Source organism: Zalophus californianus, chromosome 7, assembly GCF_009762305.2.
Source record: "Zalophus californianus isolate mZalCal1 chromosome 7, mZalCal1.pri.v2, whole genome shotgun sequence".
NCBI lineage: Eukaryota > Metazoa > Chordata > Mammalia > Carnivora > Otariidae > Zalophus > Zalophus californianus.
In genome coordinates this window covers 48,001,277-48,025,066 of record NC_045601.1, presented here as the reverse complement: position 1 = coordinate 48,025,066, position 23,790 = coordinate 48,001,277, and the positions used below count along the sequence as shown (strand labels likewise).

The 23,790-nt window shown below is 36.5% G+C and overlaps 1 protein-coding gene across 3 annotated transcripts in view; it reads right to left on the bottom strand.

Annotated features, from left to right (window-relative positions):
- HDAC2 (histone deacetylase 2) overlaps positions 1-23,476 on the bottom strand; it is a 29,621-nt gene extending 6,145 nt beyond the window's left edge. The window contains exons 1-10 of one of the 3 annotated variants that reach the window (XM_027602959.2): positions 22,350-22,584; positions 22,078-22,203; positions 13,178-13,290; positions 11,996-12,113; positions 9,648-9,722; positions 8,912-9,050; positions 6,724-6,865; positions 3,503-3,595; positions 3,314-3,422; positions 7-147 (exon numbers count right to left, since the gene is read on the bottom strand). In XM_027602959.2, the coding sequence (XP_027458760.1) occupies positions 7-147; positions 3,314-3,422; positions 3,503-3,595; positions 6,724-6,865; positions 8,912-9,050; positions 9,648-9,722; positions 11,996-12,113; positions 13,178-13,252 (892 nt within the window). In that variant the 5' untranslated portion in view covers positions 13,253-13,290; positions 22,078-22,203; positions 22,350-22,584. Of the gene's footprint in view, positions 1-6; positions 148-3,313; positions 3,423-3,502; positions 3,596-6,723; positions 6,866-8,911; positions 9,051-9,647; positions 9,723-11,995; positions 12,114-13,177; positions 13,291-21,840; positions 21,860-22,077; positions 22,204-22,349; positions 22,585-23,161 lie in introns of those variants that run through there. The other 2 variants (XM_027602960.2, XM_027602958.2) reach the window with 2 other exon arrangements.
- Positions 23,477-23,790: the final 314 nt, after the last annotated feature.

Below are 23,790 nucleotides of genomic sequence, written 5' to 3'. Positions count from 1 at the left end.
ACCTACCATTGGGAATCTCACAATCAAGGGCAACTGCAGTCTCGTATGTCCAACATCGAGCAACATTACGAATTGTGTATCCACCTCCCCCGAGCATCAGTAATGGTAAATTGAAAGTTTTTACAACTTCTACACATTTAGCATGACCTGAGACAAGAAAAAGATTTGGGTAACAACAAATCTAAATATTTTAAGTTTGAAAAATAAGTTTTAAAAAGATAATAAATGCAAACAAAAAGTTTTATTCAACCAAAACGGCTTTTCTAAGTATTTAAAGAATATGTAAAAATTTCAAGAAATTTCTAATCTAAAATTTTTTAAATACCTTTCACACAATGATATATAAAACACAGTAAGATATAATTGGCTATTTTAACAAGTGTTCCCAATAGAAAAGTGAATTATACAACTAAATTAAGATTAAAAATATGAACAGAACACTTATTTTTATTAACATAGGAAGACATTATGTGGTATGAAGATCCTATGTTCATGTGACATTACATGGGGAAAAAAGGTTACAACATGCACAATCTAAATTTTAACACTTTTCCATATAAACATATGCAGATAAATTATGAAAAGCTATACAACAAAGTTTAACTGTAGGTTATCTTCAGGTAGCAGCACTATCGGTAATTTTCTTAACTTATCTAAGATTATAAAATTACTATCTATTACCATAAGAAATACTTCAACAACTATCTATGTGTAGAAATTTGAATAGAAAGTAAACTTAATATAAAAACGAAATATTTCCTTTGGATAAATGTGACTTTTTAATAATTAATTGTAAGTTAGTTACCAGTATTAATAATATATCAATCATTCAGGCATACAAATCAGTCTTTAAAGAAAAAAAAAAAAACCTTCAGTTACAGAAGAAATCCATGCTTACTGAAGAATATTTGGAAAAATCAAAAAAAGTACAAAGAAAAACTATTTAAAACTCCATCATCCAAAGATAGTTTTTGAAGTATTTCCTTCCAATTCCTTCTGAGTTGGTAAGATTTAAATTTTTTTTCTCATGTAATTGTGTATTTGTGAGCATTTCCATTGAGTATTCAACTGTTGCACTATAAAATTCATAACCTAATTTCTATTACTGCTACTAAAACATGGGCTTCTTATAATAGATAAAAACCACTTTGCTATTTTTAAAGACAAACAAAAAGTTAGCTTTTATAGACTTCTGAGTAAAGACAGCTAAACAAAAATACTTTCCTTTTTCTCAAAAAATGAGTATAAGAATTTTTTAAAGGCTAAAACTGAAATCTATTAAAAAATGAAGAATGGCAGAGAACATACAGTAACAACATAAATGAAGGGAGAAAAAAGATGGACAAGAAGTCCACCTTTAAACGACCTGAGAAATCTAAATCGAAGCTGGCAGTGGAGAAAACAGAATCAAGTTTAAGATCTGGGATTATAAATATCCTTAATACTTTATACAATGGAAATTCTAACAGTTGAAACATAGATTATTACAAAAGTAAAACACTGCAGTTTATGATTATGAATGCTACTACTTTTAAGTATGAAAGCATCAAAGCATTTTCAAAGTGCTAGGACATGAAAACAGACAGTTAATACCCATTTTGTACATTAGGAAGATCATGTTCATTTTGAGGCCAACAGATGGTTTTCAACACACTAAGTTCAACGATAAGAAACTGCTATTTGACCACCGTTGACCTACCAAGAAAAGGGGCAATCAAGTTTGTATGCTTCAACCTAATAAAAGCAGAACAGATTATACCATTAATTCTAATGCTAACTGGTACAGAAGCAATCATAACATTAAATAAAAGACTTTAGTATCTGGATTTAGTTATTTAATTCCATTTAAGCCAAGTCATTTTAGAAAAGTTCTATTTGAGAATTCACATCTTATGAGGCAATTCAATCCAAGAACATCCATTTGTTAGCTGAAAATTCAAAAGGAAAACTACAAAATCATGTACAATATTCATCATTACTGATCCCCATATAACAAATTTTAAGAACTTATTAAAATTTCTACACTTGATCAAATTTAAATTTTTGATCCCCCAAAACATCTTTTCTCAGAAAGCTATTGAGAATGTGCTCCACCAAAATGACACAAAAATTAAGAGCAAGACAGAGGAAAGAGCAATGGGGGAGGGAGGGCCTATAAAAAAAAGAGAAGCAAAGAGCTCTTTTTCTACCAAGTCTATAGGGGATACTCATCCAAACAGTAAGAGGTCAGAAGGCTATTCTTCGAGAAAGTAAAAATGATGGAATACTTGATGCACCTGAACATCTGAAGCTATTTAGACACTGGTGGTTTAATAATGATTAAAGAGAAAGCCAAGTAATGAAAAAATCAGGCAAGAAAAACAAGTTATACAATAAAGAACAATTTGATAAGCCTTTAAAAAGTGCTTTAATGTTGATGACTTTGTAAACACTGAATGCCACACCAAAATTCTAGTATAATTACCATATTTAAACTGTAAAAAGGAAGATACTGGAAGGGTGTATGCATGTGTTGGGGACAAAGTGGTGAAAAAGAGCTAAATCCCTTTTCTTCCATGATAGTAAGTGAATATACAAAGCTAAAATTGAAAGTAACAAAGTTTGGGGCACCTGGCTGGCTCAGTTGAAGGAGCATGCAACTCATTTTTTTTTTTTTTTAAGATTTTATTTATTTTAGAAAAAGAGAGAGAACATGAACAGGGGGAGGAGTACAGGGAGAGAGAGAGTCTCAAGGAAGACTCCCTGCTGAGCGCAGAGCCCAATGCAGGGCTCGATCCCATGACCCTGGGGGATCATGACCTGAAATAAAATTAAGAATCAGATGCTCAACCTCCTGAGCCACCCAGGCGCCCTGAGGAACATGCAACTCTTGATCCTAGGGTTTTGAGTTCGAACCCCATGTTGGGTGCAGAGATTACTTTAAAATAAAATAACATAACATAAAATAAAAAATAAAAATAAAAATAAAATAAAGTTAGTTTGCATGGTACTTGGAGAACGATGAACACCAAAAGGAGCAACCAAAAAACACTGAAAATGGCTGCCTTGGTTAAGACTGCAAGAAGCTTTATAAAACTACTCATGTATGAATGTATCAACAAAATAAAAAACAACCTAATTTACTGAAACAGCATTAATTATAGTTATAAAAATTAATTCCAAATGCATACATACATTCGACAAAAACCAATGAAAAATACAAAACATGTTAATATAGTAGGCAAAAAATTATGATAATTTTTATGGGAAGTTCTTGGAAAGAAAAAAAAAACAAAAACATGTTCCTGGGACTATCACCCATTAAATTGCTTACCTTTGACTGTCAGATTGAAGCAACCAAGCCTATCACCAGATAGTGAGTCTGCTCCACACTGTAGCACCACAGCACTAGGTTGATACATCTCCATCACCTTTGAGATAATCTATGTGCAAGATAACAAATGTTAATATCTGTAAAATTACTTTAAAATTCCATTTTGATTTTGAAAATAATAATACTTACAGGCTTAAATATCTGCCCATAAGACTCATCATCTATACCATCTCTCATTGGAAAATTGACGGCATAGTATTTGCCTTTTCCTGCACCAATATCCTAAAACACACAATTAAACAGTTCTTAGAAAATATTTCATAGTAAAAATGCTTGACATGTTTATTAAAGTATTTTTTTACAAGATTAAAAAACTAGGTAATAATATCCAATTCTGAATTCATCTTTTAGGTGAAGAAAGGAAGTAATACAGAATAGGTGTAAATTCCAATATTAATGGATTGTTTTATTAAGCTGAACAGAACCAATTCCAATTAATCTGTAATGGTTATTTTGGGGAGAAAAGAAATTTAACAATTAGAGGCAATATTACATTAGACCAAGAAATTAATCATGAACAGAATATGTAAGACAATGTTATGAGTAAAACTACAGAAAATAAATACTCTAAGCCAAAGAATCGTGGAGGACAACTGTCTCTATAATGCAGAATCGCTCTTGTGGATCACATTCTGGTATAAGTTTATTTATGATGAAAGAAAAGCTCCTACTTCCTCAAGTTTTGACAACCAAAATCTACTCTTTAATTGGGCTTGAAATAAATTTTGTTTCTATTTGTTGAATAAATTCCACTCTGGGTATTAGTACTTCCCAAAGAAGCAAGAGAAACTGAGAGCTGGGTTCAGCAATATATACACACTTATAAAATACACACACACTACATATACTATTTGTATATATATTATGCATGCGCAGATCCATGTGTGTAAAATGTACCTGAGTGCACACACACACATCTAATTCCTAAAAGAAATGGTATAGCACAAAAATTGTTACAAAATAGTTCTTTACCTGCAACACCAAAGAATTGGCGGTAACAGATTCTTATGTCTTTTTTTTTTTTTTTTTTTAAGATTTTATTTATTTGACAGAGACACAGCGAGAGGGAACACAAGCAGGGGGAGTGGCAGGTAGAGGGAGAAGCAGGCTTCCCGCCGAGCAGGGAGCCCGATGTGGGACTCGATCCCAGGACCCTGGGTTCATGACCTGAGCCGAAGGAAGATGCTTAACAACTGAGCCACCCAGGAGCCCAATTCTTATGTCTTTTAAATTATGTCTCAATATACATGAATCTTTAGGATTACTAATGCTTTTGTACAAGTCTTCCTTTATCTCTCTGATTCATTTTAAAAAAGCATAGTTTATTTTTCAATATTAGAGTTATCATGACCCAACTTCCAAGGAAGAAAAAGTAAGTGGAATTACGTATCTCCCCCAACAACTTTTCTTGGAAGAAATCTAAATGTTTATATATAACTAAATACAAACCATTCAGACGTGGATAAACTAAAGCACTGTGAATCCTTAAAATTCTGCACTAAAAACTAAACTGCTGGAACATACTCTGACACTAAGAGTTCAGAACACAGAAAGCTGTCAGCACGTCTCACTCTAGCCGAAAGCTGGCACCTCAGCTGCTGCCCCTGTTGCACCAAGCTTTATCCCTCCTGTATCTTACTCCTCAACTGCTCCTTTAGCATACCCTTTTTTCCCCTACTTAGACTCCTGATCTAATAAATGCAAGCAGTTTTAACAATGACCTAAGCTCAAAGTAGCTTTCTTTTCTAATTTAGAATAAATTGGTAGGTAGAAAGGGAATGTTTATTAAATTAACATCGAAGATACACACAAGTTTCATGAAATTCTAAATATAACTCCATGTATGACTGACTTTGATTTCCTTACAAAATTTTGGGGACACCTTTATAATAACCAAAGGGAAAATATTATGATGACATTTCATATAGTAAGTGTAAAGTTTAGTGAGTAAAAGAGAAATTGAAAGTCATTCTAAAACCTTTAAAAAACACCCATTCTCAATACTTTCTAACAACTTCAAACAATCATAAGAATACTGTCAGAAATGATCACAGAGGCCAGTTTCACCATTTCTGAGATTAACTAGGATTATATTGAAAAGAGACTTTCTTTAAGCTTAAAACTGGGAAGGCTTTGCTGAATTTTCACTGAGTACAATGGCTGCAGACCAAGGAATTCTACCGGTTTAGAGCAATGGTTCTCTAACATTAGTGTGCAGAACCAGTTTCGGAGGCCTGACAGTATGTTCCCGGGAGCTGCTGATACTGCTAGTTTAAGGGTCATACTCTAAGAATCACTGTATTTAAGTTAAGACCAAGGGGAAAAGGCACTGAAGGAGCTAACAGTCATGGAACTGAATATATACATTTGCAATTTTAAAAGCCACATAATTTAAACTCAAATAAATTAAACAATTGACCTTCTGTCCATTTTTAAGTAAAGATTTCACATCACAACTCTTACTGAAAGAGCACCATCTTGTGGTCAAATAAAAAAACGCACGTATTTGAAAAATAAGGCCACTCTTCAAACTTTTGGTTGCTAAGTAGCTGTAACTACATACCACAGATATGAAAAATAACCTTAATAAAATAACTTAGAATACTGAATGCCATGATAAGAGAAATTTCCCATATAATCCAGTCTGAATTAAAAAAGGCTATTTAAATTTCTGAATAAATTTCAACATGTACATAGTCTGGTTCAAGAAAAACTAGCGAAGCAAAAAAACTTCAGGAACTCTGTACAAACAAGATTTGACCAGTGATTTTCACATTCATACAATAAAAAAGCACTAAATGGAAGAAGATAACAGAAATATAAAACAAATAAATGCACTTAATGTAATAGGCAGGCAGGATAAGCTATGGTATTCTCTCTCCAAATGATATAGACTACAAATTTCAGAAGCCTACGGAAAAAGAGATTAAAATTAGGCCTATTAAATCAAGATTCATCATAAAAGGAGAGCAGTACAAGAACCTAAAAGATTTAGTTATTTTCTTCCACCAATCTTTACAATCAACAGCAATGTTGGCTACTATCAAATAGGTTTTGAAGATGCAAATAAACTTCTTCGTGCTTCAGGAATGTTCAAAAATAATTATTCAACCAAAGAAAATGGCTGAGCAAAAAAAAAAGTCCTCTCAGTTATCACTAAATTTTTGCTTACGGTCAACAAAAGTGAACTCTAGCAAATGTTTTATAGCATGTAAAATGACTCAATTCTGCATACAAATTTCAAATGAATAACTCAAGAACAATATTAGTTTAGATATGATTATTAGCATCATATCAGTTCTCCTAATATTTATATCATAATTCTTATTCAGACAGAAATTCAGTCTTACCCTCAAGTCTCCTGTTCCAGGAAAGTATTCCCCATATTTATGGAATGATACAGTCATTACACGATCTGTCGTATAAAAAGCTTCTTCGACACCATCACCATGATGGATATCAATATCAATATATAAGACTCTCTGATGATACCTGAAAACAAAGCCATCAATTAACTTTTTAAAATGTTTTAAAAGATGAGAAGACCCACCATAGGTCCAGAAAATCTATTTTTGAACTCTTGCATTTCACAATGTTTAATCCCCTTTCTTACTTTATTTCCAGCCTAAGAGACCATTCAAACATCTAAAGTCACAAGTTTGAGCCTTAGATCTTTAAGTCCTCCCTTTAGCCCCAATCTAGGTAAGAAAACGTATTTACTCTTCCTGTGAAATCTGTCCCGTTCTACGTGTTTTAAAAACATACTACATGTTTCTATATATTAACAACTGAAGATTATACAGTACTTACAGGATTACTTTAAAACATCTCTCTAGTAAATTTTCAATATTATAAAACAGTGGTTGGCAATTTATGGTGCAGAGCCCAAATCTGATCAATGGAGTCTTTTTGTAAAGCCTTGAGGTAAGAATAGTTTTTACGTTTTTAAATCACTGAAAAGTAAAATTAAAACAAGAATATTTCATATGTGACAAGGGAAATGTAAATTTCAATGTCCATAAAAATAAAGTGTTACGGAAACATGGCCATGCTTATTTGTTTATAAATTAGCTATGGCTTGTTTTGTGCTTTCAACTGCAAAGTAGAGTAGTTGTGACAGAAACCACATCTGCTACTCTTATCCCTTCCTCGTGCTGCCTGGAGCACTACAAAAATGCTGTGATGCAGTTATAGCTTGCATGCGTTTTAAGAGCCATGTGTATCACCATACTGTGACATCTTATTACCATATCAAAACAAGAGAAAAGGTAACGAACTTTGAATGTCACACTTATGACATGGTGAACTGAGGATTATTGTTATTAAATTAAATGGCAGAGTTTTCTGTGTTTATTATGTAAAGATACCACCACTATGTTAAAAGAAAATAATATAAACTGACATTATCAAACTAAAAACTCATTAGAATATTCTCAACTCACAGGAAAGCACCATTCAGCAAAGTCAGGGAAAAAAAAAAAAAGCAGAAGGTCTCATCATAGTAGACTTTCTTCACAAAAATAGTAAAAAAGCTGTTAGCCAAATAAGTTTCTGAGTGGTTCTTAAGTGGCTTATCAATAGTCAATTAATTAAATCATGATTGATCATGCCAGTTAAAGATATATGTCTAGACAAATTAAGTTAAAACGTGTTTAAGGCTAAGCATGTGGGCAAGAACCACTTCTCAGAGACGAAAACACAAGAACCAAAATCAACAGTGAATTAAAAACCAAGGCAAATAATTTCAAGTGGTTTTCCTTGGCTCTCAATGAGTTAACTGAAACAGTTTAGTTGTTTATCTGAGGAGTCAAAACCAAATTTTAAATGATGGAAAAATAAGCCTCTATAAACAGTATGCACAGAATAACTACAGGCAAGAACATTTCTGATACCAAGAAAAAACGAAGTCACTGTACTCTGAAGTGGAATCTGCTAAGACATGTTACAACTGATAATGGTTAAAAACAAAACAAAACAAAAAAACCTGGTAAATTTCCAAATTCCTAAGTCCCTCTATAGATCTCTCTCAAACTGCAGTCAAGGATAACCTTAAAACTAACTCCTTTAGTAAGTTAGACATAATTATACCCGTTAGTAGAGAACAAAGGCCATTCCATGTGGAAACTAGGCAATTGGCTAGACTCATTCAAGGGACAAATTTCCTTTAACACAAGGTTTCAAATTTTGCCTTCAAAAGTTAAAACTTACAAAATGTTAGAACATAAACTTCCAGGGTCCTGTCATCTTTCATTAGTTGAAACTATAACTCAAATCTAAATCTCCAAACTACTTCTAGTCTTTTTAAAAAGGGTATTTAATGGGAGTTTTAAACATGTATATGCACTTCTCATTCTTATTAATCCAAGGAATGGGAAAATGTCCTGTATTTCTACAACCGTTTGTGATAAATCCATAGAAGACTCACCACTGAACTATTTTTAAGCTACTGTTTCTTTGATATTGTTTTAAAGGTTATAGATTTATATTGTTTTAATTAAAACTTTTTCATAAGAAAAATATCAACATAAATTAACTTACTTTAGTAATTCAAGGATGGCAAGTACAATATCATTAACGTAACAGAATCCTGATGCTTCTGATTTCTTGGCATGATGTAATCCTCCAGCCCAGTTAACAGCCATATCAGTTTGTTGTCGGTTTAACTTCACAGCCCCAGCTAAAAGACAAGACAGGGTAGTCTTCGAAAGTGTTTAAAATAAAAAAATTAATACAACTACACAAAAGCCCTATAGGAAAGAGTATGCCATGTGTAAGTAAAGGAGTTTAAAATTACAAAAAGGTAAGGATCATTGTCTGGGACACTGACAACAGTTTTTCCTTAGATAAATATTATCCTATAGATGTGATCTGATTAATTAAGAGTATTTATGGAAAGTGGTAGCTAGAAGAGAGAGGGGAGAAATTCCTAAGTGAAAATACAACTGAAGTAAGAAACAAAAAGTTCAAGTCATTATGCTCATAAAGCATGGGGTTTATTTATTTTTTAAAGAAAGAAGGTAACTACTTTTATTATTTTTTTAAAAGTAAGCTCTATGCCCAATGTGGGACCTGACCTCATCACATGCTCTACCAACTGAGCCCGTCAGGTGCCCCAAACATGTGGATTTTTAAAGACAATTGTACTACTATAAACATACAGACTACTTTTTGTTATCAAAATCCAATACCACTAAAAACATTTGCTTTAAACAAATAACCCAAAAGTTACACACCAGGTTTAAATCAATTTTTAGATCTGAATCAAGACACTTACCAACTGAGCCACCAGTTGAAAGCTGACAAAACTCAAAGAGTCCATCAAACACTGGACAATCCTCTCCAACATTAACTGTGAAAGATGGATTTCAGTTAGAATCCATTCTATGAATTAATGAAAGGTTTTCTTTCAAAAACTATTTCTTACAAATACTTTTTTATTTGATGCAATCATAGAACACACATTATAGAAGAAATCTACACTTTGCTATTTAAAAATATAATTTATCATTTTATCCAAGGTAATTAAAAATGTTATATATGAAACACCACCACCAAATCTTACCAGGATTATTTATAGAATAATCTCTGCTCTATTACTAAAAAAATAGCCATCAAAATATAAAAGGCATTTCATTTAATTAAAACATGCACTTAAATTTCAGGCATTTCTCCTTTCACATACTATAAATTAATCAGGATTCTAAAAAATTTAAGCAACTTTAATTACTTTATGATTTACTTTCTCTAAAACTTCTTAAATGCACAGAACATCCATTAACTTTGAAATGTATTTTAGTGAGTACTAAAAAGATAAAGCAGCTAGTTGCCTACCCAATCTTAAAGGATGGTAGGAATTAACTAGGTTCATTAACAGCCAAGACACACAAGGAAGGGGTATATAAAGCACAAGGAAACGACACATACAGATACAGACACATTGCAATATATTTAGTTCCTTAGTACTAACAGGATAAAAGGGACATATTATGTACACGACTCATTCTCAGCCTCTTCCCACCCCCCAAATTATTACCATAGCTTTGTATACCCATAATTTATTAGCACTACACTGAATGGATTTGTTTCTTACCGCTCAGATATAATCATAATCTTAATATAATTCAGTATAACGTATTAAATCAATCCTGTTAATTCATTTGCCCTATCTACCCATAACTTTTAATCTAAGCCTGAATCTCCATCAAAAAAACAGGGTAATATATTCTATTTACATTATAGCATTTTATTGAGTAAATGAAATAATCTATAGTAGAAATGTATACAAAATTCTATAAATGTTATGTCTAGCAACTACACTAATTTAGTTTTACTGAAATTGGGTTCTTTTTTAAAAAATCATCACTGAAGACTACAGAAGTCTACAGAACAGTAACACTGATGAGAATGAACTTCAGTACCAAGCTTTAAAAAAAAACTGTTCCAATCATTTTATGAGGACATTTTGCATTCCTTTTTCAAGCCAACCAACTGCTAACAATAAAATACTTTTTATCTATATAAAAGAGAAAACTATATAGAAGAAAATCAAAAGCTTCAGTAACAAAGGGAAGAAACAGATTATATATTACAATCCACATTAACTAAAGCACACAAATAGAAGATAAGAAATATAGATACCAGGCTAAGGCCAACCAAAGTATAATCACTTAAAAAAAAAAAAAAAAAAAAAGCAGGGGAGTAAGGTCTCCCCACCAATATCCAATATCCCAAAGTTAACAAGGGACCAAAACAAAGAGTAGAGGAACGTCCAAACAGCTCTTTGGCAGTCTGGCAGACCAATAGGCTTCAGGTAGATTTTTTTTTTTTTTAAAGATTTTATTTATTTGACAGAGACACAGCAAGAGACGGAACACAAGCAGGGGGAGTGGGAGAGAGAGAAGCAGGCTTCCCGCTGAGCAGGGAGCCCGATGCAGAGCGAGATCCCAGGACCCCGGGATCATGACGCGAGCCGAAGGCAGACGCTTAACAACTGAGCCACCCAGGCGCCCCTAGATTTTGTTTTTTAAAGATTTTATTTCTTTATTTGAGAGAGAGTTGGGGCGGGGGGAGAGGGAGAGAGAAAATCTCAAGTTGACTCTGTGCTGAGTGCGGAGCCTACCTCGGGGCTTGATCTCAAGATCCTGAGATCAGGACCTAAGCTGAAATCAGGCATCAGACGCTTTACCAACTGAGCCACCCAGGAGCCCCTGTTTTTACTTATTTATTTATTTTAATTTAAAATAGCTTTCTGGGTTGCCTGGGTGGCTCAGTTGGTTAAGTGTCTGCCTTCAGCTCAGGTCATGATCCCAGGACCCTGAGATCAAGCCCTGCATCAGGCTTCCTGCTCAGCAGGGAGTCTGCTTCTCCTTCTTCCTCTGCCTGCTGCTTCCCCTGCTTGTGCTCTCTCTCTTCTCCGTCAAATAAATAAAATCTTTAAAATTTTTTTTAAATAAAGTAGCTTTGTTAATATTTTTACATTGACTTTTCAAACCAATAATTACTTTAAAAAAGTATTTTAGATCAGGCAGTATACCTAGATTTGGGTAACTCTAATGATAAGCTTCTAAGAATACTCGTTTATACTTATCAATAGTAATATATACTTTTAACATAGAAACGTACATCTCTGCATCTGCTTACTATACTCAGACATGTTATCTGGTCTTATTGAACGTAGAAATTTGATGTACTCATCACTGTGGTATTTTGTCATTTCTTCAGCAGTGGCTTTATGGGGCCTCTGTGAAGAAAAACAAATGTCAGAATTGTGGAACTACAACTGGTTATATCAGAGTCATCAAACACAAAGTATACAATTTCCCCTAATAGTCCTCTCAAAAGAACTAGGTCTGCCAGAACAAAAGAAATTCCAAAGCTAATCCAAATTTATACATGTGTGTTTTAGAAAACAGTAATCAATTCCAAAGCTAATTCCTACTCCTTTAAAAGCATTAGACAGGTATGACCCCAACTATATATTAATTCCCAATTACATGTTAATTACTCCTTTTATTTTAGTGGAAATGGGTCAATGCTTATAAAGTTGAATCTGTGTTCAGAAACTCTACTTTCTCTCATTTTCCATCATAAACCTGTTCTATAACCAGTGAGAATGAGACTCATTTTCAGTTATAAGTCTTTGTTCATGATCTCTCTTCCTTTCCTTTGCCTATCCTTTGCCTTGTTCCCAAGAGCTGAATTTCATTCACACACTTCTCCCAAAAGGCTTCCAGGAAGACCTATCCAACTCCTCTTCTGTAAATGTTTATATTTGAAAGAAAGTAACTCATAGACACCCAATATTTGCTAACTGCTTCAAGTCTTTCTTTTCTCCTCAAACAGGCAAGAATTGTTGTGTCTTGCATTTGTTTATATATACTTCCATCAGTGCAAAAACATTTAAGGCGGTTGTATCCTAAATGTTAGCTGTACTGTGCATGTCCACTAACACATTGTTCCATACGCCAATAAATATTTGTAGAATTTTGTATATAGTTCTTTTGTAATAGTCCCAGGTCAACCACTACTGTAACAATGATATTTAGTACGCTACACTGAGTTGTTCTCCGGAATGTAAAAAGGTAGGGTATGAGAAACTTAAGAAATGGTTGAGGAAGAGGGACAAGAGAGGTCATAGCTCCCACACTCTCAGTTTTCTCTGAACAATAAAACAAAAAGAGGATTTTCTGTTTTCTTCCAGGCCTTTTCATCTGCTAAATGCACTTCAAAGGGAATAATCATTTCAAAGCAGATTAAGGGAAAAAAAAAAAAAAATCACTGCTATTTATCAAAAGGCATACTCACATATATTTCCATTTTTCTATATAAGCCATAATTTAGCAGCAAGTTATGGGTCATGCGGATTCTATGAGGTTTCATGGGATGACCCTGTCCATAATAATAATTTCCAATATCACCTAAAATAGAAAAAAGACAAACTGAATATAGACAAGAAAGTCTTCACAATCTAAGTTTATGTATGTTCATCATTAGAAGGCACTTACCACCTAAACAAGATTTAAAACCTTAAATAATGATTTTAGATTTTTCAACTTTCACACTGTATTAGAAAACCAAGATACTGTGTACACGTTTACATGGTGATAACTCCATTTACCAAAGTTTTGGATTAGCCCTAATAAAATACTCCATACTCACAAAAGTTTTACTTACTTAAATTGATAATTATTTTCCATATTTACAGGCAAATTCAGATGCCTAAATTCTGAGTTTCACTGTTATTATTTAAAAATTTTACAGCAAATATTGCTTCTTGAATATTTACTGGCATCCCAGAAATTCTTTATAGTTGGAATTATGGGGGTTAAAACGTTCTACACATCCATCACAGTCTATAAGAGAAAATTTTTGGTAAATGAAACTTAGATCCTAAATAGAGTTTTGCTCTGGTAAGACATACTCATGACATTTTTTAAGATAGTAAGGATATTTTGTCTCATTCTTCATGATTAGAAGTTGTAACTGCCAGCCTAACTTTCTATGACATCTTATATTACCAGGGTCTTAAACCAAATTTTCATCTACTGTGAAATCAACACTTTTAGGTAAAGACCCAGTGTTTTTATAATAAAGTAAAATTAAGAAAACCCCTAGAAATATACTATTTTTTTAAATGTAACAAACACTTTTTGCAACAGCCTGTATTAAATTAGGAATTACTTTTAGTATCAATTCTAGTCTTTAAATAAGTAATTCCAAAATTTTATTAGGACAGTCAAGCTAATTTTAACAGCTTGAAGTTAATCATTTCAACACAGGTTTATATAAAAGTGAGAAATTAAGAATTCCATCTCCCCACCTTCAGGATCAAAAAATATCTTTCAAAATCCTGCCTAAATACACATTTTTTTTGTTTAAGAGAAACTGAGAACTCAAAAACTTGTGTTTCTCTCTCTTTCATATATTTGATAATTGTCTAAGATGAACATTCCTACTTCATAACAGGCCTATTTTATAACCTCCCTATTTCTAAATACCACTACTGCTTGATTTTGTTGGTATACCACTAGTTTACTTAATTCTTCATTTCTAACACAAAATCTCTTCTGAAAACAATTAATATATACACAGTCATTTTAAGGGAAAACCACCTTTCTTAAAACAACAAGGCTAAGACAATACAGACAAGTAGCTAAGCAGAGCTATGGGGGTGTGCAATTCCTCTGCATTTATCACAATTCAGAGGCAATGCGTGAAGTAAACTACCTTTATAAGGATCGGCTGTAAAGCTCATCTCTACATGGCTGGCACTACAGAGTTCCTTGAAAGCAGCCTGGTCTCAAATTCTTTAAGGTATGGAAGGCCCACTAGAATTACAAGGCATCTTGTACCCAAGTTAATGCAAGGGAGGTATTTCTAAGTTATTACCACTACCAGAAGAAATCACGAGAGTTGGAATAAAGAAACTAGTCCTTACAGAACTTCCAAATGCCTCTGTGTAAGATTCACTAACATGAAATGTCTCTAACATCTATCACATTTTAAGATCAAATATTCTAGTTACAGACCTACTGAGAATCCAGTGGGAAGTCACAAATAATACAACAGGAAAGATGTCAATCTACAGAAGGGAGACTACAGTTACAATTTCTCAGCAAGCCTGTTTTTAAAAAAGAAATGACGATAGCAGTAATTAACATTTTTTTTCCTGAGGAAAGAAACTGTTTAACATGCATTTGCAATAAATTTACATATATTTTGCTGGACGTACAAATACTTATCAGCAATTCCCATGTATCACTCAGATAGGTCTTTTTCTTTTTTATTATGTTAATCACCATACATTACTTCATTAGTTTTTGATATAGTGTTCCATGATTCATTGTTTGCGTATAACACCCAGCGTTCCATTCAGAATGTGCCCTCTTTAATACCCATCACCAGGCTAACCCATCCCCCCTCCCCGCTAGAACCCTCAGTTTGTTTCTCAGAGTCCATAGTCTCTCATGGTTCGTCTCCCCCACCGATTCCCCCCCTTCATTTCTCCCTTCCTACTATCTTTTTTTTTAAACATATAATGTATAGTAATTAACATTTATTGAGTGTTCACTAGGAGGTACTATTCTAAGCACTTCACATGTATTATCTGTTAATCTTCTCAATTAACCCTATGATGTAGGTACTATTACTACTGTTCCTATAGTCAAGAAAGGTGAGATGCAGCTGAATCAGGCGACACTGCCAAAGTAACCCAATTAGCAAGCCAGAGGAGCTAGATTCAAACACGCAGAGCAATGCAGATAATCTTAAGCAGTAGCTACCCAGAAAGCAATGGCATTTTCAGTCACTAGAAAAAAACAGTAGGGGAAAGCCTGGAAAGAAAAGGATATATGTAATACAAATATTTTAATACGGTGCTTAGGATCTTTAATTTAGAGAAAATGAACGTAAGAAACTACCTAACCAATTCATCAAAGTAACACTTCTTTTTTAAACCAATTGGGTCCTCAAATTTTGTATGAATACATATAGCTTTCAACAAGTTTCTCTGCTACAATTTAGGGGTCCCATCAAAAATATGTTCACTTCCTAAATGACACAAGGGGAGCTAAGCCAAAGATAAGTGCCATTTTTATAAAAGAAACATTGCCCAACACTTTCTGGCTTAATCCCGTATCTCAAAATTCTCTACAAGGTTGCTTTGTAGCCATCCACTTTTTATTAAACATAAAATGTCTTTTCTTAGTTTAAGAACCTACAAATTCCATTCATGATTTAAATGGTTAGTAACATAACTTGGGCATTTTAAATGTTATCTTGAGTTTTATCAAAATACACAAAAATGCATTACAAATGAAGCAAACATCCAGAAAAATTAGTGCAAGGTGGTTCCTTGAATACAACAAACTTTGTCAATGTGAAGAAATTACCATAAAGAATTAGTTATCTGCAAAATTTTAGAAATTGCTCACTCTTCAAAAGAAGCTATCAGAATGAAATGGCTACTAAGGTCTACACTCTCTTATCCAAAGTACTTGGGACTGGATGTATTTCAGATTTTTGTTTTTCAGGTTTTATAAATGTAGTATGTTACATCTGCTGTATATTATGTGATACCCTGGGGTCTGCACAGCATTCTATAATCAAACATTAATATTTTTTGCAGCAAAAATGTGTGAATATTCACAGTAAGCATAATAAAGATTATAAATATTAATTCAGATTAAGCTTTTGATTCCAAATGAGTTACAGATTTTTCTTCCCATTTTCACATAACTTTGAATTTTAAGATTATAAAATGTACCTTTACCCCTAAAGATAAGCACGCTATAAAAATTATCCAGAAAAACAAAAAAACCAAAGGAAGCAAGAAAAAGCCATAGTATTATTTTCACCTTCCACACACTACTGACTTAATCCACTACTAGCTTAAACACTCTGGCCACTGGCTTCCATAATACCACTGTCCTGGACTGTATTCCTACCCCACAGCCACTCTGCACCAACCTTTAAATATCAGGAGTTTCTCATGTTCATTCATTCATTTAACAAATTAAGAGCCTACCGTGTGCTACGCACTATTCTAGGTGCTTGGATAAGTCAGTGAACAAGAGTGATGTCCTAAAAATCCTCTCAGCAATAAATCACCTAACTGTTCAATCTAGAAAATTAGGAGTCGTCCATCCTTCATTCTGTACCACCATCAACCAGTTCCAGCTCCATTTCTAATCCATCAACAAGTTCTACTTGTTGTACTCCCAAAACCTCTCTTAAACGTGTCCATTTCTGTCAGCCACAACCACTATATTTTATGTGGACCAACATGCATTCAATTCTTGCTTTCAGTATTCATTCATCACTCTTCACCATCCTTTCTTCACCTGAGTTCTATTTAAAAATCCTTCACTGCTTTTCTACTCCCTGAACCAAGTTCAAATCTCTTACTACAAAGTTTTTGTGGTCTGGCCCTTTACTACCTAGCCTGGCATCACATTATTCCCCCATGTCTTCCTTTTTGTTTAGTGTGCCAAATCCTAACTACGTGGCCTTTGCAGTTTGCAGTATCTTACAGGAAAACTTTTTTTTCTTTAAGATTTTATTTATTTATTTGACAGAGAGACAGAGAGCACAAGTAGGCAGAGAGGCAGGCAGAGGGAGAGGGAGAAGCAGGTTCTCATTGAGCAGGAAGCCCGACGCGGGGCTCGATCCCAGCACCCCGGGATCATGACCTGAGCCGAAGGCAGTCGCTTAACCAACTGAGCCACCCAGGCGCCACTACAGGAAAACTCTTTTAAGGCTGGCCCATTCTCTTCCTTCAGGCCTTCCTTGTCTTGAGTACGCTACAAACGTCCCCACTCTTACGATCTAGCATACGGTTTATTTCGTTCTTCGGACTTAATCTTTTGTCCACCTGGCACGCAGTAGGGACTTTAAGCCCATTTGATATTTCTACACCCAAAGTTGCTTTCATGAACAAGTATAAACCAACCGTTATTAGAGAGGAATGAGACTTATTAACCAGTACAAACATCCTTATACTTTAACTTTTTTTTTTTTTTTAAAGATTTCATTTATTTGATAGATAGAGCAAGAAAGCATGAGCAGGGGGTAGGGGAGAGGGAGAAGCAGGCTCTCCGCTGAGCAGGGAGCCCAATGTGGGGCTCGATTCCAGGACCCATGACCTGAGCCACAAGGCAGACAACCAGCTGAGCCACCCAGGCGCCCTTTTATACTTTAATTTCTAAATCTGATCTGTTTCAATGCTATCATCATTCCCTAAGAGATTACCAGTTCCAACCATTTCCTTAAGTATTTGTCAACTGAGTAATTTACATGTTTTTGTTAGGAAAAAGAAAAAATTACTTAATACGTTTTCTTTTGGTATCCGTGGAAAGAGTTCCACTCTTGTGTCACCAAAAGAAAGAAGAAAAATCGTGTTAGGTGCGAGGTACTGACCTCTTCTTGGACCTTAAAACAAGTCAGTGTGATAAAGGATAAGGAGTGTATCAAACAGGGATACTAATCTATTTTCATCTGTAAAACAGACAAAATGCCACTGATCCTACCTGTCTGTAACTCAGAGTGGTTGTAAGCAGCAGAGAATGTTATATGAAAGTGCTCTATCCATAAAAATAAGGCACTAATCATTTATTCACCAAAAATTAAAAAAAACCTTTAATTTTTATTTAGATGGTAGAGATTAGACATAAGCGAAACAGATTCTGTCCTCATGAAGCTTATATTCTAGTGAGGAGGAGAAAATTTAGGTGCTAGAAATAGGATAACAGTACAAGTGATAAGGAGAAAAGCAGTAAGGAGGATTAAGGCAATAGGAAAAAAGGCTGATGAGGTGAAATCTGAAGGAAATGAATAATAAAGAATAGCTGGGGAAGAGTATAAGAAAAGCTGTCTTATTGGAGCATTACACCCTACTATGTTTAAACAATGATGTGCAATTAAGACTACTGGTATTCATGGTGGCACCTCGGTGACTCAGTCAGTTAAGGGTCAACTCTTGATTTCGGCTCAGGTCATGATCTCAGGGTCGTGTGATCGAGCCCTGCATCAGGCTCTGTGCTCACTGCGGAGTCTGCTTGTGTCCCTCTCCCTCTGCTCCTTCCGCCCCACTCGCTGGCTCTCTCTCTCAAATAAATAAATAAAATCTTGAAAAAAAAAAAAGACTACTGATATTTATGAACTGCTATAATTCATTCAGCACTCTGATTTGCTGATTACCTAGTTTGGAAGAAATGATTACCTATTTTATGGATAATATTTATATTACAGCTAAGAACCCATGCAATTTATTACAGGCTATCTACCAAAAACACTTTGGCACCACTGTTGCAAATAAAGGTCTAAGAATATCTGTCAATTAGTTGGCTGCCAAATAAATTCTTATAATCTCCTAGAGTAAACTACGAGTATACTGGGAGGCATGATCTTTGTAACTTTTATATTCTATCTTTCTATAGTGTTAAGTGCTTTTAGTTGAACCACTTGTCTCCAAACATTTTGATGCACTCTATCAAAAGAGGAAAAAACAGAGCATAGAGCAGTATCTATACAATTATGTAAATTGTTTATATACAACCCTATTATATTGTATACATTGTAAAACAGGCACCAAATGTGATTGGCCTAAAGCCTAATTCAAAACAAAGTACACTTAATATTTCTAAAGTATTATAAATTCTTTCTTTTTTTATTAAAGATTTTATTTATTTATTTGAGACAGAGAGAATGAGAGAAAGAGAGAGAGAGAGAGCACATGAGAGGGGGGAGGGTCAGAGGGAGAAGCAGACTCCGTGCCGAGCAGGGAGCCGGATGCGGGACTCATCCAGGGACTCCAGGATCATGACCTGAGCCGAAGGCAGTCGCCCAACCAACTGAGCCACCCAGGCGCCCCAAATTATTTTTTTTTAATAAAGATTTTATTTATTTATTTACATGAGAGAGAGAGCACGTGTGCACAGAAGCAAGGTAAAGGGCAGAGGGAGAGAGCATCTCCAGCAGACTCTGTGCTAAGCACGAAGCCCAATGTAGGGCTCCATCTCAAGACCCTGAGATCATGACCTGGGCTGAAATCAAGAGTCTTAACGCTTAAATGACTGCTCCACCCAGGCGCCCCCTAGGTAAAGTATTACAATTTTGAGTATTGTAATACCAGACTAACACAGTTGGTTTGCTAATTACATTTAAGTACAGAAACATCATTTCAAAGTCAGAAGGGATCTCAGCCACTAGGTCTATCATTTTACAGAGTATCGATAATCGTGCAATACATACAAGATGACCAAGATTTAGAATTAAGTTTTTGAAAACTTTGGACTATGGGTCAATATCTATAGTAAGAAAAGTGAACTTCTCTTACTTTCCTCAAAGATTTAAGGATACCTCCCTCATCCATCAGTGCCTGAGGGTTTAGCTGAAACCAGCATTCCAGTCATCTAAAGGGTTTAATACTGAACACTGTAAAGCATACAGAAAAAAATACATGTCTTTAGAAATTCCTTTCATTTGCTAGATACTCTCTGTTGTCAAGAGTGTGCCTAATGGTCCCACTAAGCCTAAAGGTAGGTTTCCTATGATTATAGAATCCACTACTTCATTCCTGTATTCATCTTTCTTTCTTCTACTTTATCAAGTTAAAACAAGGTAACTTAGGCTAGCAGATTTTTAATTCCAATCCAATCCATACTGTATACCTTCAAATCTCCCAATTCTTTGGTGCAGCAGCTGCTTTACTTGTATTTTCTTTTCTCCCCCCAAAAGAAAAAAATACCGCTACCCTTTTAAGCTGACAAAATAGGGTTTTTTTAAATAATGAAAAAGTAAGCTTTTGGAATTGTTGAAAGTTTAGTATACTAATAATTAGCACACACTAATAATTAGCACAATGATACCCAACCCGTTTAATAATTTCTACAAAAGTTTTATTAGCCCCCCCCAAACCCAAAGAATATTTCCAAATGAAAGCAAATAAAAATTCCATTCTGAAAATGAGGCATGAGCCTTAGACAAAAGGCATATAACCTAATGAGAGATTTCCAAATGATCAGTTATACACCGTGTTGGCCTTAAGTAAAGCAGTTGAATGGTCTATAGTAAAGTATTAAGCAACAATCATGGGACTTGACTATTCCCACTCCACCTACCAAGCCGCGTCCTGCCCTGGACTTGACTATTCCCCCTCCACCTACCAAGTCCGCGTCCTGCCCTGGACATCCCACTCCTCAGCAAAGGCTCCTTATAAAAGGGCCCAGAAACAGCTGTTCATAAAACTGCTACTTAAGGGTATCTCCCAGTTCTACAATTCAAGTCTGGTGACACGAAGTTACAAGCTGCTTACTTCTTCAGAGCCTATCACTGTCAATAGCAACTAAGAGCTGCAGGAAGAGCCTTAGCACCAGTTTCCCCAACTTTTTAAACCTTTTACCCCAACTCCTGACAAGAACAAATCTCTAAACCTTAGGAACAATATCATTTTAAAAATTAACTCACAAACACGGTTATTTATTTTCCAATTTAATCAGGGAATGCAGGGCTTGGGTTTTACCACTGTCTCAAAATATGCATGAAAACTTAAAGAATGATTTTAACAAATACAATCCATAAATGTACTCCTACCTTTACTCCTCCAGGATGCCATAATTTCGATTTGTATTACACATATATGTAGTGCTCTCAAAAAATGTTTTTAAAATACAGCTGTTAACTATTTAGTACTAGCCAAATACCAAACAACTTAGATTTCTTATTTATGATTTTAAGTTTTTCCACACATGACACAGGTGGTCATTTTATATACTCAAGCATTAAAAGATTCATTTTTGCTAATTGAAGTAATATGGTATGGTCATTTTCAAATTAAAATCAGATTTATTCTGATTCTAGACCTCTTGGGTCTTTCCACCTCTTTAAGATTTTGTAATATACACATAATACAACATATGCAGGAAACAACTTCCAAGATTTGTATTGCTTCAGACCGATCAAGGACTTACTTGCAGGTCATTGAGTCTAGCTTCTTTGTAAAATTTTCGAAATCCTTTTCTGGAGAGTAACCCAGTAGAAATATTTACCAAATGAACGTCTTTGTGAAATCTGCAAAACAGGTTACTACTCCATCTCCACAGGAAACAGGATTCAAGAGATTTAATGTTACTGCTCAAATTTCAAATCAGAGAACCCCTAGAATCATCTGACTTTCATAATTTACTGCACCGCAAGCTCAAGCTTACCTGATTATTTAGTACTTCTGCATTACTCCTCCAAGTTTTGCTACACCAAAACTCCCAACACCTAGAAACAGCTTTCGCAAGCAAGATGCCAATGCTCTCCTAAACCTCCCAAGCAGGGTGTATTTCCTGATCGAACAAAGAGCAACAAAGAAGTGGGTGGTAACCGCCTCTCACGGAGACAAGCCAGAACCCATCTAGTCTGATCTACAACAGAAGCAGTAACACCTCCACGTTTCCCTAACACCGTCACATTTCCCGCTAAGACTAACTACCTCAAACTCGAAAACCCCAATTTTTATCGAGGAAGTGAAGCCTTTTCATTTAAATCCTGAGAAAGTGGCGCTCAAACAACCCGGCGAACAAAGGAGAGGGATGGAGCCCAGGCGAAACAGCAGAGTCAGTGTGTCCCAAGGAGGACGTGAGTCCCCACCCTTAGTAACTCCTTGCCAGCCCCGACCCGGTCGAGGGGTCCGGGCTAAAGCTTGGAGACGGAGAAAGGAGCAGACGCAGCGGGCCAGCCCGAGACAGAGAGGAAGGGAGAGGCGGAGCGGGAGCGGGCGGTGACGGAGGAAGGGCGGGGGAGAGACGGGGCCTGGGGGCGGGGCTCTAGCGGGCGCCGGGCTTTGTGTGAAGTCCGGGCCGGGGTAAATTATTTCGACCCGGGGGGAGGGGTCAGTGCCGGAGCAGAGGACCCCCACACCTCCGCCCCCGCAAGTGGCGAGCAGGAGAAGAGAGAGGGCAAGCCATCCCCTTAGCCGCCTCCACTTAGATGGGGTAGGCCGGCATCGTCCCACAGGCGGCTGCCTTCGGGACGGCGGACCCTACTGCCAGAGGAAGAGCGGCAGGAGAGAAAAGGGGGCGTCCACCTGCCCCCCCCCGGGGGGCCGCTCGCAGCGGAGGGGCTCCCCCTGACGGCGTCGGGTCGGGAATGGGTTAAGATGCGCCCAGACGTCGGTCCCTCCTCCTTCCCACCCCTCAGCACCCGCGCCCGCTCGCGTCGGCGGCTGTGGGACCCGGCGCGGCTCAGGGCCTGGTTCCCCAGCCCTGCCCACCCACCCACCCTCCTGCCAGCCGGGCCTCTCACCATCGTAATAGTAGCAGACTTTCTTCTTGCCGCCTCCTTGACTGTACGCCATGGGCTCCCCGGCCACCGCCGCCTCCGGGCTCCGGCTCCTCCTCCTGCTGAAGCTGCTGCTGGTGCCGCCGCGGCTCGGCGGGGAGAGAAAAGGGCTGGGGCGAAGGTGGGGGTGGCAGTCCCGCAAGGAACGGCTGGCTGGAGGGAGGAGAGGAAGGGACGCCGGGAGGACTCGGTACCGCCCGGCCGAGGGGCCGAGAGCGCGGAGCGGGGGGTGGCAGCGGCGCCAACTCGCGACACTGGGGAGGGGGAGGGGGCAACCAAACCACCTCCGGAGGCCGAGGGGAGGTGGGACGTGTCCACTGTGGCCTTCACGGGGGAGAAAGGGGTCCGACTAGAAAAAGAGGTCTCTTCAGTCTTGAGATAAGAGGCCTTCTGCTGATAACCAACTTGCAGAGGGCGACGCCAAATGCAGTCGTGAAACGAAAAAAAAAGTCACGCTGTCGCTCCGCAAGTAGATAAAAGGAATGCGGAGCCGGGTGAGCGCTCCCCCCTTCGGATCTTCGCGTAGTGGTTGCGCCTATCCGGAGTCTGCGCAGTCGCGTCTTCCCAACCGTAGCCTTGGCCGCCTAGACCCC